We start from the raw sequence: 15,915 nt of genomic DNA, 5'->3' as shown, positions 1-15,915 counted from the left end.
CATCATATACTGTTATTTATCAGGCAGCACTCCAAAGAGAGATATCAAAAGATTTCTCCTATTATCAGTAATTAAGGGTGTATCAACCAGTCTTTGAGATTATATGGCTGGGGCTCTGATGCTGAGCAGCTGGAGAAAGCTCTCCATCCAAAACACCTTTCCCAGAGTACAGGTCTTGTGCATTTCATTACATATTCAAAGAGTGCAGAAGTCATATCTTGATAGCTAGTATTGACTAGCCCCCAGATGTAACCTGACTGCAGAAACTTCCCTAGTTTTCTACCTGAACTCTCCATTTAGAATAAAGTAGAAGTTCTCCAAAACAAGAATAATCCAAATGAGAAAATCTCGTTTAGTAAACTAAGCTACACTTCAGGTAAGCCTAAGTGCCAAGACACTATAGAATTACAGGGAACATGTAATTTTATTTTCTTGGAGGAAGACATCTTAGAAGCCAAAGCAAAAGGGGGAAGGTTGCAGGTAATTATCCATAAGTAATGGAAGAAACATTGTGAAATGGTGAGGAGAGCAAGGAAAACCCATCACAATCACTTGAAGAAACGGTGCCAGCAGGCATCCTCCCCTTGTCAAATCTTCATATGATATTATATTTACTGTACAGGAATGTGACAGGATGAAACCGAATCGGTACATGCTTCATAAACAGCCTGGGCCAGATCCGTGCTTTGTGGAGCATTTGACTTTCACTGAGAAAAGAGCAAAGAAAATAGACTGCCTACAATAATCTTGAATACCGTGTTCAGTTTGGGGCCCCTCCATACAAGAAAGAAACAGAGGTCCTAGAACATATTCAGAGGGCAGCAAAGCTGGTGAGGGGTCCAGAGCATAAGCCGTATGAGAAGCAGTGGTGGGAACTGAAATTATCTAGACTGGAGAAGAGGAGGGTCAGTGGAGACTTTATTGCTCTCTACAACTACCTGAAGGGAGGTTGTGGCAAGGTGGCAGTCAGCCTCTTCTCCTGAGTAACTAGCAATAGGACTAGAGAGAAAGGCCTCAAGTTGTGCCAGGAGAAATCCAGGTTGGACGTTAGGAAATACTGCTTCTCCAAGAAAGTGGTCACGTGCTGGAACAGGCTGCCCAGCAGGGTGGTGGGGTCACTGTCCATGGAGGTATTCAAGAAACATTTACACATTCTAATGGGAAATGCTGGTCATAGGTGGACAGTTGGACTGTATGATCTTGGTGATTCTATGATTTTGTATGACATAAAGAACTTCACACATTAATAATCTTCACAGTTAAACGTAACGCTTGTTTGAATTCCTCATACGTAAGTGATAGAAAAATAGATTGCCCTATCACGTGCTTAAATAAAGGCATATATTTCATCATTTGATACGCAAGATCAGACTGCATACTTTCTATATGCTCTTTAATATGGCTGTTAGTGCTATTCCAAGTAGCTAATACGTGGGTAAGTATCGCTAGAATGTCTTTTCAGGTGTAATTACAGTATGCATGCACATGGTTGAGTACCTGCAGCATAACAGGCATCTTGAGATTGTGAACTACACTGTACCTGTTTTCGGTGAAAAATATCCTTTATTTGAGCTTCACTCAGAGTCAACTTCTCTGCTAGTAACTTAGATCTTAGTCAAGATGAGCTTCAGGGAAGTGGTATAGCAATTAGGAAGTACAAGAGCTAGTTCCAATGGGAACTCAGAAATAAGAGCTTTCCTGCTGAGTTATATAGTGGCAGTATGAAAATCAAAATGTTTTGGTTTGATACTAGATACTATTAACATTATATGCTGAAGTCTTTTTATGGAAAAAAATTATTTCATATAGTGGCCAATGCAATAAAAAATGCCTAATGCCAAAACAGAAGATTCAAGAAATTTTTTTGTAAGTGAGAACTTCACAGAAAATAAATCAGAATCGCACTAAGAAACATGCTGTTTCCTCAAAACCTTACACAAGCAAAGTTCTCACATCTTTATTTCTCTTTGTGAGCTAATATGCCGAACAAACTGAATATTTGTAATATGCCATTTCTCTTAGTTGTGGACCTATTATTTCATAGAGTTGCTATGGACAGGTTTAATAAATATAAGTAAATTAGCCAGAGAGCCAGCATATTCTGTCCTCAGTTACATGCAGCTGTTTGGTCACAGTGTATAATTAGCATACAAAAATAACTTCCTGTCAGGTTTTTTAATCTATCGCTTTGCCATAAATATCAACTGAATCAACATGTTAGACTAAGTTTTACGCAAGAAAATACATAGAAGATCTAGTCTTTAAATGCAGAAGAATTACTTTGATGTTCATCCTTCAATAACCACTACAGTCTTCCTTGTAACTGCCTTGAAAAAGTTGATTTGGCAATGGCAACATCCTCTGTATATCCCATAAAGGACATAAAAACCACTTCCTTCAATTAGTGAATTAAGATGACAAACAGCAAGAGTTTTAAATTACCTTTTATGCCAAATGGATATTGTGATCTTGTGTTCTTCATAGAACAAATTCATTTTATGACATAAATGTAATTTGACCACATTAAATATTTTTAAAATGAATACTCACTGCCTGGGATGTTACAAAGTATGTTTGTTTTTATTACTACTGAAGCACTGCATTAGCATCTCTACAAAAGCAGAACTTTTCTGTTAGCTCCTGTTTCCTCATGAAGACAACCATACCAGTAAATTAATAAGTTTTTTTTATAGTGGAAATTGAAATTCTAGCTCCTACTACAAATTAAATCACTCTGTAACATGCTTTAAAAATACAAGAGTCTAACATATTTTGTGGCATGAAGTTAAATAGAAATCAAATAAATGGTCACACACATTTTAGTGTAATCCCACGCACGCTCTTATTCCTGTGAATCTGAGACCACCTAATTCTGTGTAGACACTCATCAGCACTGCAAATCACTTCCAGTTTGTGGAAATTCAGAATGAAATTTTTGTCTCTACTTCAGGGTAGTTCATCGCAGAAAAGGTTTGCAGCTTTGGATTCAGAAACAAGGGCAGAACTGTGGGTTTCTCTGTACTGATCCAAATTAAAAGGCTGTTAATGAATAATAATAATAATAAAAAAAAGTATGACTATACATGTATGCTCTATTGACAGAATTGATTTCTTTAAATATGTAAAATATTTAGGGAAGAGTAATGCTACAATGAGACGGAAAGCACAACAATAACAGCAGAGTGGAACAAGCTCAGGCTGCAGCAAGGGAGAACAAACCCAAATGCAGCAGCTGCAGACACAGAAACAAAGGAGAAAGACAAAAAAAAAAAACAAAACTGTTCACCTTCAGAATGCTTCCAGTAGTCAGGTATTTCCAGCAAGCCGCCATTGCCAACACTTAAGTGAGGTCTGGGAATGGGTCGATCCTAGCTGCACCCTTTCCAGTCACTCAGGTGCATTGTATGCACCTGAGCTTTTCTGGGTTGGCCCTTCCTCCCCACCAGGTGCTCAATCACAGGTTCAGGCCATGACTTAGCATTTTCATTACACTAAGAAATGCAGCCTTTGCTGCATTGTATCTAACCAATGTTACTTACCGTAAGTTAATAAATTAGCAATAAATTGACTAGAGATGAAAAATGTTGCTCTTAACTGTGAGCTCAGTACTCTTTCAAATGATAACCAAGCTGGTATTTTGTCTCAGAAGTAGTAGGCTCTGTCAGAAGCAGACCACCAAGTGCAGGGAGAAGAGTGGCAAGCAGAGGTCAGAGGAGATGGACATTGGCAGTGCTCTATCCCAACCCCAAATGCTTTAGCATGCCTCATACAACTGTCTAGCATAAACACTATGCTGCTAAAATATAGCAAGAGCGGATAAAAATACAGTAGGAGCAAGCATGAAATCTGGGTTATGGCTGATGCATTGGGGATGAAAATTCTACCATGTGAGTGGAGTTTCATTGTTAGGGTAGAAAAGATTACTCATGAATATGATATTTACATAGTAAGAAAGGTGAGTGGGGGGCAGGATTCCTGGTTTCCTAATGATGTTGTTGCTCAGCATGCTGTGATAAAGCAGCGGATTGCTAAGTAAAGCCTGCAAAATGACAACCGACAGGTCTCTAGAACGATTCTGCCATGGTGATGTACTAACAGTGCCACAGCAAATTATCTTTTTTCATAGGACACGGTATAGAATAATTTAGTATGGCAAAACAAGACAGTTTATATAATAATCTGTCATATGAAATGTTCCACTACTTGCCATGTTAGCATAGGTTTAACTCCAAAGAGTTTTTGGCAGCTTTGATTGTCCCCTGTTTTTTTTTTGTTGTTGTTGTTTTTTTTTTATCACTCCCCCTTTCTTGACATCAGTGTCTGTTGTACTCGATTTCACCCATGACTCTGTTTTTCCCCAAATTCATTGCTTCCATTACTTGTGCTCATATAACTTACCTTGCATTGGCAGGAGGGGAAGAATATACAGCTTCTTCCTTGTGAGGTATTCAATAGTGTTTCAAAGATAAGCCAGGCACCAAAGGGTTGTAAATAAATGTCACTTCTGTCTTCAAAAGCCCTCCATGTGTGACATGTGCAATGCTTTTAGTCTCACTTGACCTGACCCAAGGGAAAGATGTCAGGAAGCCTCAGCTGAATCAGAGCTTCTGAGGCTACAGATTCACTGGAGAATTACCACCTTATGTCTTACTGCTGTTCTTTAACAAACACTAAAACCTTGGGCTTCATTAAGATGTTACACACATGAACTCTCAAATGAATGATTGTCAAAAGATGAACACATCTTAGTTTAAAAGGAGGCTGTATAAGATGTACCCTAAAGCAGCACATACAATTTTATAATGTCAGTTATTCTTTTTCTTCCTTCCTTCCTAGATAAAGTTAGCTCACAAGTCTTCACAGAAACACTGTAGATTACATTTTGGGATGGTTATATTTCTACCAAAGTATTTGCCTTAAATGGATTCAATGAAACACAGTAAGCAGAGACCTTCACAAAAGCAGAGAATAGTGACAGCTACAAGAAGGGCTCTGCAGCCAGAAGTTTTAACACAGCATAGGGTGAGACAGGCAACTCTTCACAGAACAAAAGCTTATATTCATTCTTCTGAAGAAAAGGATATGCAGGAAATTCTTCAGCCAACGCTATCTATCGGAGTAAAACACTGATTAAAACATTATTTTCTATTTGAAATTCTTTTTATTGGCAATTATCAAATGCTTCATCTATGCTGAGATATAAAGATATGAAAAAAATAATTATCTTCATGAAAGTGCAACAACAAAAGATAAACACCAGAAAAGTATACCCTTATCAGTGTTCTCTGGCCATAAACTCAAAACCACAAATTCTTTCTGGTGTATATTTAGGAGATTTCTTCACCATTTTTTAGAAATACCATGTATGTTTCATCTTGCAAGTTCAAACTTCTGTGGTTTGTGATAAAGTCCAGAGGTAAGTTACTTTCCAGAGATACAGAACTAGTGTCAGTGGAGCAGCAATTCTGCACAGAAGAAGAGCACAGTTTTATTCCTAAGAATACAAATAAAAATGTCCTTAAGTTTCTTGTCACTGCCAGAACTCAGTGACATTAAATTGTGTCAGCTTGAGCAAGACAAGGGATATAATAAAGAGGAAACAAGAGCAACACAAAATCGTAATACCTAATTTGTAAAAGTGGCTTATCCTCCCTTGTGAAAAAGTAATGGAGATTTCATAGTGACACTCAAAAATGTGGCGTGGGTAAGGAGTAAATTACAAGAAACACTGCATTTCTGACAGTAACTTTAGTGACAGAAGCCCAGTTGAAATAAAAAGAGAGTGAAAGGATATTCCTTGTTTCAGGAGAATATCCATGAGAAAAGTGGTTCTCAAATAGAAGCTGAAATTTTAAATGACTAGAATTGAATTCCTGAGGAACACTCTAATGAGAAAACGAATGGTTTTGAAGAAATGCTACACAGATGCTTCATCATATCAACTAAGTCTGTATATATCTGATATATCTGTATATATCTGTATATTTATGAAGAGACAACAAATATATATTTAAAACAAACAAAAACCAACCTGTTTCTAGTATCATATATTTCTGAAGGAATAAAAAAATAGTCAAAATACCCTGATTGCTGAAGCACAAAAAGAGTAATAAAATCTGGTAATCATTTTTAGAGAATGAACAGCAGCTGCAGAGTTTTATTTTAAAATGTAGTGTTAATGTGTGTTCTTTTCCCAAGAACTTTGGCCCTGCCAGGCAGGGGGGTTGGAACTACATGATCCTTGAGGTCCCTTCCAACCCGGGTGATTCTGTGATTCTGTGATTCTGTGAACTTTCCTCAACACCCAGGCAATGCCTGGATTCTGCTCAAAGTTGGGAAATTGGATGCAGCATGAAGCTTACCATTACGCAGCAGAAAGAGACATTTCCCTCATATTCTCAAGGGGAAAAACAGATACATTTGGAATTTATAAGCAAAGCATTTTTTTTCACTTTCTGTTTGTACATACAAGTTGTTAAGAATATAAACATGAAACAATTATTTCAGAATTATATATAACAACACAGTTTGAAAGGCAGCTCAGAAGGTCTCTAGTTGAGCCTCTTTCTCAAAGAAAGGTCAGCTTGAGATTAGACCAGGTTGCTGAAGGTTTTCTCTTATAAGAATGGAGTCTGCATAAAATATATATCTATGAAAGCAAAAGAAACAAAATAAGATTTATATAAATATATAAATACTATATTTCATTGATATAGTTAGAAAAGCAGCTTGTTGAAACAGATTTGGTAACAAGTATTAAAAGACAGATGTTGGTTCTGTGATCTAAAACTATGTAGTTTACTCCAGTGTAGCTTCTTATTTATTTCCATGGAAACTACAACAGATAGAAGACCACAGTGGCGCTATTTGATAGAGCAAATTCTCAGTTACAAAACGCTATTTTTTCAACACAGGCAGCACCATTAGCTGTGCAATTTTGCAAGAAATGAATAAAACTTGCATGTCACAGCAGCTGGGGCAGCATTGTTGCTGAAACACACCACCCACAACCTCACAAACTCACAGAATTGTAGAAGGTTGGGAGGGAGGGATCTTTCAAGATCAAGTCCAACTCCTCCACTGAAGCATGTTCCCTGCAATAGGTTGTACAGGAATGCATCCAGATGGGTCTTGAATTTCTCCAGAATAGGAGAATCTACAATATCTCTGGGTAGTCTGTTTCAGTGTCATGTCAATTGCACAGTAACTAATTCTTCCTTGTGTTAGTACAGAATTTCCTATGTTTCAGTTTCTGCCTGTTACTCCTTGTTCTATTGCTGTATGTCACCAAAAAGAGTCTACCCTTAATGACTTGACTCCTGCATTTTGCATACTTATAAACAGTTATGAGATCCCTTCTCAATCTCCTCTTTTACAGACTGAAGAGTCCCAGGTCTCAGCCTTTCCTTGTACAGGAGATGCTCCAGCCTCTATTTATCTTTGTGGCCCTAGTCTGCTCACATCCAGTTTGGTCTCCACAGATGTTCAGCAAGCATTAATGAATGTCATTGGGTGCAATTTTTTCTGCATGGAGGAATTCAGTTCCATGCCTTTGCTTCACGTGCACTTCCATGTCAGATGCCATTCTGTCAGACTGCCCCTGTGCTGACGGTATTTCATTTTGTTGGCACATGACAACAGAGGCAGATGTTGGTGCTATGGCAGTAGAAGTTAAATTTTCCTTCCAATCATAGAATCATAGAATCATAGAATCATGAGGTTGGAAACGACCTATAATATCATCTAGTCCAATTGTCTCCTCATCACCATTGCCTCCACTAGCACTAAACCACATCAAGCAGCATGTCATCCAGACGCCTCTTGAACACTGCCAGGGATGGTGGTGGATATTCCATTACATTTTGTTGCTTTACATACAATTCATAAGTGAAAGTGTGTCATATTAATTTGAATTTCTGATGACATTATGCTCCTGTGAGACAATACATTTACCTAAAAATCAAAGTCATTGAAATATCATAATACAAGTTCAAAGGCAGTGCTACCAAATCTGCTATTTAACTGCTGCCTTTCTTTAAATCTTCACCGCCAGCTTTGACAAACAAGGCAAAAAGGCTATTCCATTTTCAGGGGCTGAGATCATGATGCACAGTGGTATTTCTAGCGCTATGTTCAACTGCTTAGTCTTTTTGGTCTTCTCCTGTGAGATTTCAAAACAGCAAAGCTGCAGTGTGGTATTAGAAAACCATGTTCTTCTCATTCTATGTAATACATGAACAGAATGTAATTTAGTATTTGAAAAAAAAACAATTTTCTGTCTACTGATCTAAATTTCTAGACTGTATTCATTATATGTACAAATACATATACTTGCAACAAAGTAATGGCATGACTGATTTTCCTATCAATACTACAGCCAAAACCTTGAGGCACCTCAAGCATTATCCTTCCTTCTTTCCATATATGGTATAAATTAGAGGCTACTTTTTCTAAACAAAATGTAAAATTTAAAAACATGTGCACGTTTCCGTTTCTGAAATAAAGCCTGGGATACATTCATACACTATCTTTAGTTGAGACTCTAGACAGCATCATGGACTACACAGAACTCCAGTCTTCAGGATAAAAAGATAACAGGCCTGAGATGTCTACATCATGCTCAGGTATGAATAGCAAAATCTGACCAAATTATCAACAATGACTAGAAAACATGGGTCTAAAGATCTAGTTGTCAGTTAAAATTGTTAATGGAAAAACTTACTTGCTAATTCTAAAGAACTATAGCTACTTTTGCTAATTCAAACGATGATCCCAAGCCTTCACATCATCATTTCTGTCTTGTCACAGTACAGAGAAATCATTCTTGCTCATGCTGCCACCAAGGTCAAGTTCTGTTGAAAGTACTGAGCTGATAGCTGGATTATGGGCATTATAGTTGCCTCATACTATCTGAATATATAAAGATATGAAAAATGTTAACTGTTAAAATATTTATGGAAAGATTTAATTAATTATTTAATAAAGTATGTTTCATAGCAATATGCTAAAAATAAAACATCCAGCGCTGAGTAAAGAAAAATCAGACATTTGTGAGTGAAACAATGATCCTTAAAATAAATACTAGGTATTGAAACTGGACATACAGTTCTAACAATTAAAAGAAAAACATCCCAAAGTCTTTCCTGTAACATAACTGTTATGATCTAGGATTTATAAATCCTTTTTCCTCAGCAGCTAATTAGTGTTTCATATTCCCCAAGGGTTTTAAGCACTAGCTAATGATTGTATTATGTAGCCTGTAAAATCTTCACAACAGACTGATGATTAAAGATTGAAGTTGTCTCTATATATTTTCCTTTCCAGATCACTGAAATTGGCTGGTTTTGAGTCAATTTACACTGCAGCCCCAATCACAAACTACCTCTAGTCAGCATTCCTATGGGCATCACCCCCCATATATAGAAATAAAAGCACTAACACTGATCAGGCAAAAGCTTTTCAAATCCCGGTAATAAGGAATTTGTATATAAGCCACAAATTACTATGCTTTATATACTGGTGCTTCTTCAAGCTTTTTTGCTCCATTATGAGAATGAGGTTGTTTCTCTGAAACTCTATCCACCTGCTCAGTTATATGGCAGAATGAAAACTGATTTCTATCAGTAGCTCTCTTTGAAAAGCTCATTTGGTACAAACAGTAAGATATTCACAGTAAAATCTGACGGTAATGTAATATTGTAAAAGGGATATACTTTATATTTCCAGAAGAAACCAGCTGAAGCATGCAGCAGATTGGTGACATTAATTGCTTTCAGCTGTAATTTCTTCTTTGTATAGCTTCTAACTTGTGCTTTGCTAGGATGCTACAGACTACATTATCCTACCTGAAGAATATAGGTAGTGAAGTGCAATTGGCTTGTTACAATACAGTTCTCTTCTATCACAAGATGGCAGATATAGTACATAAACTTTCAATAATATACTGAAACTTAAAATTATTTAATTAATATGTACATGTTGTTCTCTACTCTTTTCACAGCATGAACCAGAAAAAAAATGTTCTCACTGTACCATTATTTGTGACTGCATTTGTGGTGTGCTACTACTTCACTGATACAGCTCTTTAAAAGCTACATGGCTTGGCAAGAACAAAATTAATAAAAATTTCATCAGGCATAAAATGACTGCATTTTTGTTTAAAGTGCAGAATGGTAGCACAATATAGGTATGGTATAGTTTTTGCTTTTATTCAGCTATTTAGTATGCTGTAGGTATAAGTGAAAGACTTAAACCAAACATCAACACCGAACCCTTTAGACAGTAATGTGATGATAGCTGTGTTATTATGAGTTTAATGATATCTAGTGCACACAAGAATACATAGGTGTCATGCTGGGAAACCAATGATCTGGTTCTCATTTTGACTGCAGGCAAAGAATATCTCATCAAAGCTATAAATTTCATGAGTCTGTTCCCAAAATTAAAACCCGTAAGGAAATGGCTTTCATGGTTCAACAGTTTTAAAGGGTTGCTCTTACTTGGCTTTGTAACAAGGAAATTAATAGTTCTTCTAAAACAAATCAGAATTATGCCATAGTTGCATGCATTTTCATGCTGTTGCCTTCAGCATTTTACTTCCTTTTCCAGATAGCATCACTGTAGAATCCACATAGAATGCACTGTGGGGAAACATTTATAACTTGCCCTGATTTCACACTACAGTCTTAGGTGAAAGAAGTTGTCTATTCATTGCTATGTAAAATTCGTTTTCTTTAGGTCATGTGAAATAGAGCCAGTTTCTAATCAATGTTCACTTTCCAGAGAGTAAAACCTATCTAGCCTAATGTCAGGGAGAGTTAGCTTCTGCAGCATGATGCAGAGCAACCAACCCAGCGGTAGAAGGCTTATGGGACTGCAATAAGTAAGAAGTAGTAAAGTGATACAATTTTATTTCAGTGTATTCTATTTTGCTTTAAAAATTCTCACTGCATAAACACTGATTCTCCTGAGAATGAATAATCATATTTAAATCATTTTCTTAGCGTAGAAGTATGACAATGCTCTCTAATGAGCAGAAAACAAATATTGTGCTTGGATTAGCTCTTGTATATCACATTTCATGCCTGTAATGCACTGTGATCAGTTCTGTTCAGGAGAAAAACCATAAAAGAACACCACAAACCCAGTGTAGTAGTAGATTTCAATATTTCATTAACAAAATACCAATAATACTGTGAATCCTCATTTTAACCAGTAAGAAGACACACATATAGTAGAAATAGATTTCCTTTTATGGGGTATCCTTATAACTGCACAACATTTAAGATTCTGTTATTTCAGATGAATAGCATCTGTGTCAAAAACAGCTTTGTTTTTGTAGCTAATGCCAAATGTGTAGCGTTTGGAATGAAAATCCTGCTTGTGTGACAAGAGCAATGGAGTATTATATTAAGGAAATATATTTTAAATACTAGCAACCTTCTGCATATGTATCCATGACACAACCTAACACACACTGTTACAAATTAGAAAGGTTGTTTTGCGTGTGACTGCCATGAGGTCCCACACCTCCTAGTGCTTGCCCTGGATCGGAGTGGGCAGGCCTACCAGGGAGCTGAAAAGTCAGAAATCCTTTCCAAAAACAAAAATTGTAGTAATAAACAAATTTGCTCACGTCTGAGAGTGAAGTGGTTGTGTGTAATAGAACAAAACAGTGTTGGAGTCTCACAAAATCCCAGATAGGCAACTGGCATTCCACAGGAGAGAAAAAGCAAACATGGAGCAATGAATAAAAAACCAACAGCAATCCATCATGAACTGTACAAAAAGTGGTAAATTGGCTTTAATATGGGGAAAATGACAGTTTCTCCTCAAGCATGAAAAACATGATTATCCCCTAAGCCACCCTAAAATAGCTATTACTGGGGTAAACGAGAAAACTGAGTTTCCCAACTGGGGACCATCATCACTGTCATTCTTGACAGGGATGGAATGGAAAAAAAATAGCTCTTAATCTAGACTCTCAGAGCAGCTTTTATTATTCAAGGACAGCACGGTAGGAGGAAGAATAAAATAAAATATTAAAGCTGGCTACTCGGGCACAAGTACATATGTGTGACAGTGTATGTTTACATTTAAGGAATGTACTGCTCCATATAAATGGCTGTAGTCAGTTTAATTAAAGCTGTGTAAACTTTTGCTCATCTCATCTCTCTAAGCCTTTGAACATATTCTGATATGCTTTGAGCTTCATTCTACAGGAGATAAGACTGCTTTCGGTGTCCAAGTTGGCTTCTGAACACAGCATGGACATACCTTTAATAAAAGGCACAATATTCTGCAGTGGCTTTTCAACTTAGTTCTTCTGAGGCACAATACCGATTGTCGTCATGTAGTAACAGTATGATTATGATAACAGTGCTGATTATTATTATTTTACAGTTGAAAACTCTGTTTTTTGGCATTTTACAACTGTCTGAATTAAATAACTTAGCCTAAGGGGACAAATTTCTATTTATCAGCCTGAACGTAGACTTTTGGTGACATAAGCTGGATTTTTGTAGAAGTATGATTTAAGTGATTGCTCTTTCATGTAAAATATTTAAGAATGTAGGAAAGATACAGTAATACTTCTTTTAAGCTCTACAGCATTATACAACAAATGGAACTTTTCTCTATTTCTCAACATCTGTACTGTCTTTCTCATTCAGGTGTTTGAGGATCAAGTAATGTATTTTCATAAAAATATTGAAAAGCAAATATCTACCTTTTTCATTTTAACCTTCCATACAGTCTCAGGCTGCCATATAGCCTAGAGAAAACTGCTGCCATGAAATGAACAAAAATAGACCATTTTGCATGATTGAGACCATATTTGCTAATTTTGTATGATAATTTGGGTGGATAAACCCAAATTTGAAATTTTTTGAAGAGACATATAATTGAAGCTCATGAATCAGAAAAGAATTTATAAAAGATATTGCTTGAGCATAGGTATGTTCCTTTTAACTATAAAACTATAGTTTACACAGAAGCAAGAAAATTGAAATTGATACTATTTCCAATCTGATTTACCAGTAAATATACAGAAACAACAGTAATAATATGGAAGACTGGGAAAAAGACATAAACATCTGCAGTAGAAGAAGATGCAATTCTCCTAGAGCAAGATAAAATTCCCTTAAGGGACTTGAGCAAATGCAGCTTCAATTCTGAAACGGAATAATATTCTTGTTCTCTTCATTGCAACAAGTGAAAGTATCAAGCTATAAACCTACATCTGAGTTTCTTGTGCTAACGTTCCCACTTAAGTAACCTATACAGAGTTAAAAGCAGAAGTAAATAAAAAAGATTTTTTTAGGAAGAATTCTTTTTTATTATTTTAGATTTTCAGTATTCACTTAAGATCTGATGATGCAGGAAGAAGTTATTTTATGCTATTTAAATGCAAATATTGTTACAAAGGAATCAGAACTGTGTGGGATGGCCCAATCAAGACAAAAAACTGGCATTCATTAAAAGACAAAGATCATGTGAAGATGGAAAGGTTTTACAAGGAGGAAAATGATGATACAATATGAAAAACTTTGAAATCATGGAAGGCATAAACATGTAAAACTAATTATATGTGAAAACACACTATAAACCACAAAATCTTTGCTTTCACCCAATCCCCAACAACACTTATTTTAACCACTGTTCAGAAGAAATTTCAGAATTTAAGAACATAACATACATCTCACTTTTCAGTATCAAAGCTCTTGCTCAGAAATACCAAAATGTGTCTGACTTATAACTATCCTTTAAGGATAACATTGCTTGGTAGAATTAAAAATAATAATAATAATAATAATGTACTGTTTGCTTACGAAGTGTTTTTAGTGATGAATAATCCATCAGCTTTCTACACCATGTTCAAAAAGCTTTTAGAATTCACTGGTCTGGTGCTCAGTTTTGATAATTCAGCTTTGAATATAATCACAAATATCACCAGGAGCTTCATAATTAATTTCCCAGTGTAGAATGAATTTAAATTTCAGTGACTTTATTGAGAATTTTGTTGTTAATTTTACAATGAGAAACTATAATCACTGTTACACAACTTGCAAATATTTAAAACAAGAACAGCAATCCCCTATTTTTTTGATTTTTTCTGTTCCAAATTCAGTTCCTGAGATGGATTTTCAGCCTCAGCTTCATTTTCATCTTCCTGTAAAAGAAAATGAAAACCCAAACATTAATCAATTTGCTGAAGTACACTTTTTATACTTATGCATATGTATAGAGTTCTGCACATACTTTTGCCATCCTTCTCTTCACCAACAAATATAAAAATAAGCAAATAATATCATGTATTCAAGCATGTGTTTCTGCTCAATAGCTGAAATAAAAATAAAAACACTCAAAATTTAAATCAGGCTAATCATCTACATTCATAGTAGAAAAATAATTTAAGAAGTAAAAGTCTCAGTAATAGCCATGACCAATCTGCAGATTGGTTACATAAAAAAAAATTACTAAACCCTACACAGACAGTCTGCAGCAGACAGTACTTCACACCTTTCCTTTGTTCCTGACCAGAGGTTTCCACTAAATTATTTTCAAATGCAAGAACTTTCATCATTGTTCTAAAAATTACTTTTGAAAAGCATCTGCCATTGAAAAATGTTTCATTTTTTTGAGACCAGATACGTTTAGTTCACCCTTTGATAAAAGACAGTAAATTTCACTTCAGCGACACTTTATGTGCTGCAGCATCGTATTTTTGTCCCATCTAGCATATTTTCTTGACAGGTCTGCCAATTTTCCAATTACTTGTACCACCATATGTTATCTGAAGATCAGTCAGGTCTAAAATAGGAAACATGAGCATGTCAGGCAGCAGCATGCTTACAATATTCTACAGCTTCAACTCCAAGAGTTGGGCTCATAATTCATGATGGGTTTAGCTGGATCACACTGAAAAAATGAAGTGTGACATCATAAAGCCCATTTCCATAGGAACTCATATTATTTTGTGTCCAGTACAAAACTGTGACTTCCAAAATATAAATTACAGAAGTCTGAGAAAATTGTTTCATAAGGCAACTTGCAACCCATCATCACATCAAGAACAGTCACAGCCACACATTCAAAGTATGTCCAGTTTTCTTGCATGTATTTTAATTCACAATACAGTACAGAGGATTTTCCTCACTTTGGAAACTTAAAGGAAAGAAAAGAAATAGATGTTTGGGAGTGAAAAAGTATTCTGATTGCTACAACACCACTCTTCAATAGTCAATATTTGAGAAAGAGAAATGTTAGGGATGTTGAATGGGACCCAGAAACCAAGGGTGTCATTTCCTGCTTTAAATCAGCAACTTAATTTTTCTATGCAAATCTGCTTGCACCCTAGTCTTCCTTTCTCTGCATCAAAGTGTTTTATAACAATAATTATAATGAAGATTCAGAGATACAAAACATATAGGAAGATCACATGAACATCACAAAATAGAATAGGACCAGAAAATCTTATTAAAAAACATTGCCTAATAATATGTTACACAATACTAGAGTAAAATTGAATAGCTCATTGTTCTGTTAAAGAAGGATATACTCCAACTCATTTTAGTTCCAAATCTTCTTCCCTTCCAGGATAGAATAGGCACTGAGAAGTATTTTTATGACTGACTACTAAAGGCTAAATGCTTTCTTCTTAACTTCCTGGATTTTTTCAATTATCTTTAAAACATATAGTGACCTCTGTTCTTCTATTTTGGGTGTGAAAACATGTCTGTGCACATGTATGAAACCTAAGGTTACTGATTTGTTGAAATTACAAGTGTAGCATATATTCAAGAGAGCATGATGTATGTAGTACACCCATGGAAACAACTAAGCAGCAATGTGTAGCTAAGCTCAGATGCCTGCTTACACCAAATACAGAATACAGCAAATGTTGAATAAAAAAGC

At 35.8% G+C, this 15,915-nt stretch overlaps 1 protein-coding gene across 3 annotated transcripts in view; it reads right to left on the bottom strand.

Moving 5' to 3' along the window:
- Window positions 1-10,843: 10,843 nt before the first annotated feature.
- Window positions 10,844-15,915, bottom strand: part of PHF14 (PHD finger protein 14) — a 155,477-nt gene continuing 150,405 nt past the window's right edge. The window contains exon 20 of one of the 3 annotated variants that reach the window (XM_048950407.1): window positions 10,844-14,170. Coding sequence is in view for 2 of the 3 variants with exons in the window: in XM_048950406.1 (XP_048806363.1) it covers window positions 14,096-14,170 (75 nt within the window). In the remaining variant the exon portion in view is untranslated. The remainder of the gene's footprint in view (window positions 14,171-15,915) is intronic. The other 2 variants (XM_048950406.1, XM_048950408.1) reach the window with 2 other exon arrangements.

Source organism: Lagopus muta, chromosome 7 (genome assembly GCF_023343835.1).
Source record: "Lagopus muta isolate bLagMut1 chromosome 7, bLagMut1 primary, whole genome shotgun sequence".
Classification (NCBI taxonomy): Eukaryota; Metazoa; Chordata; class Aves; order Galliformes; family Phasianidae; genus Lagopus; species Lagopus muta.
The sequence above is the reverse complement of the archived record's forward strand: the minus strand, read 5'-3'. Positions and strand labels throughout refer to the sequence as shown.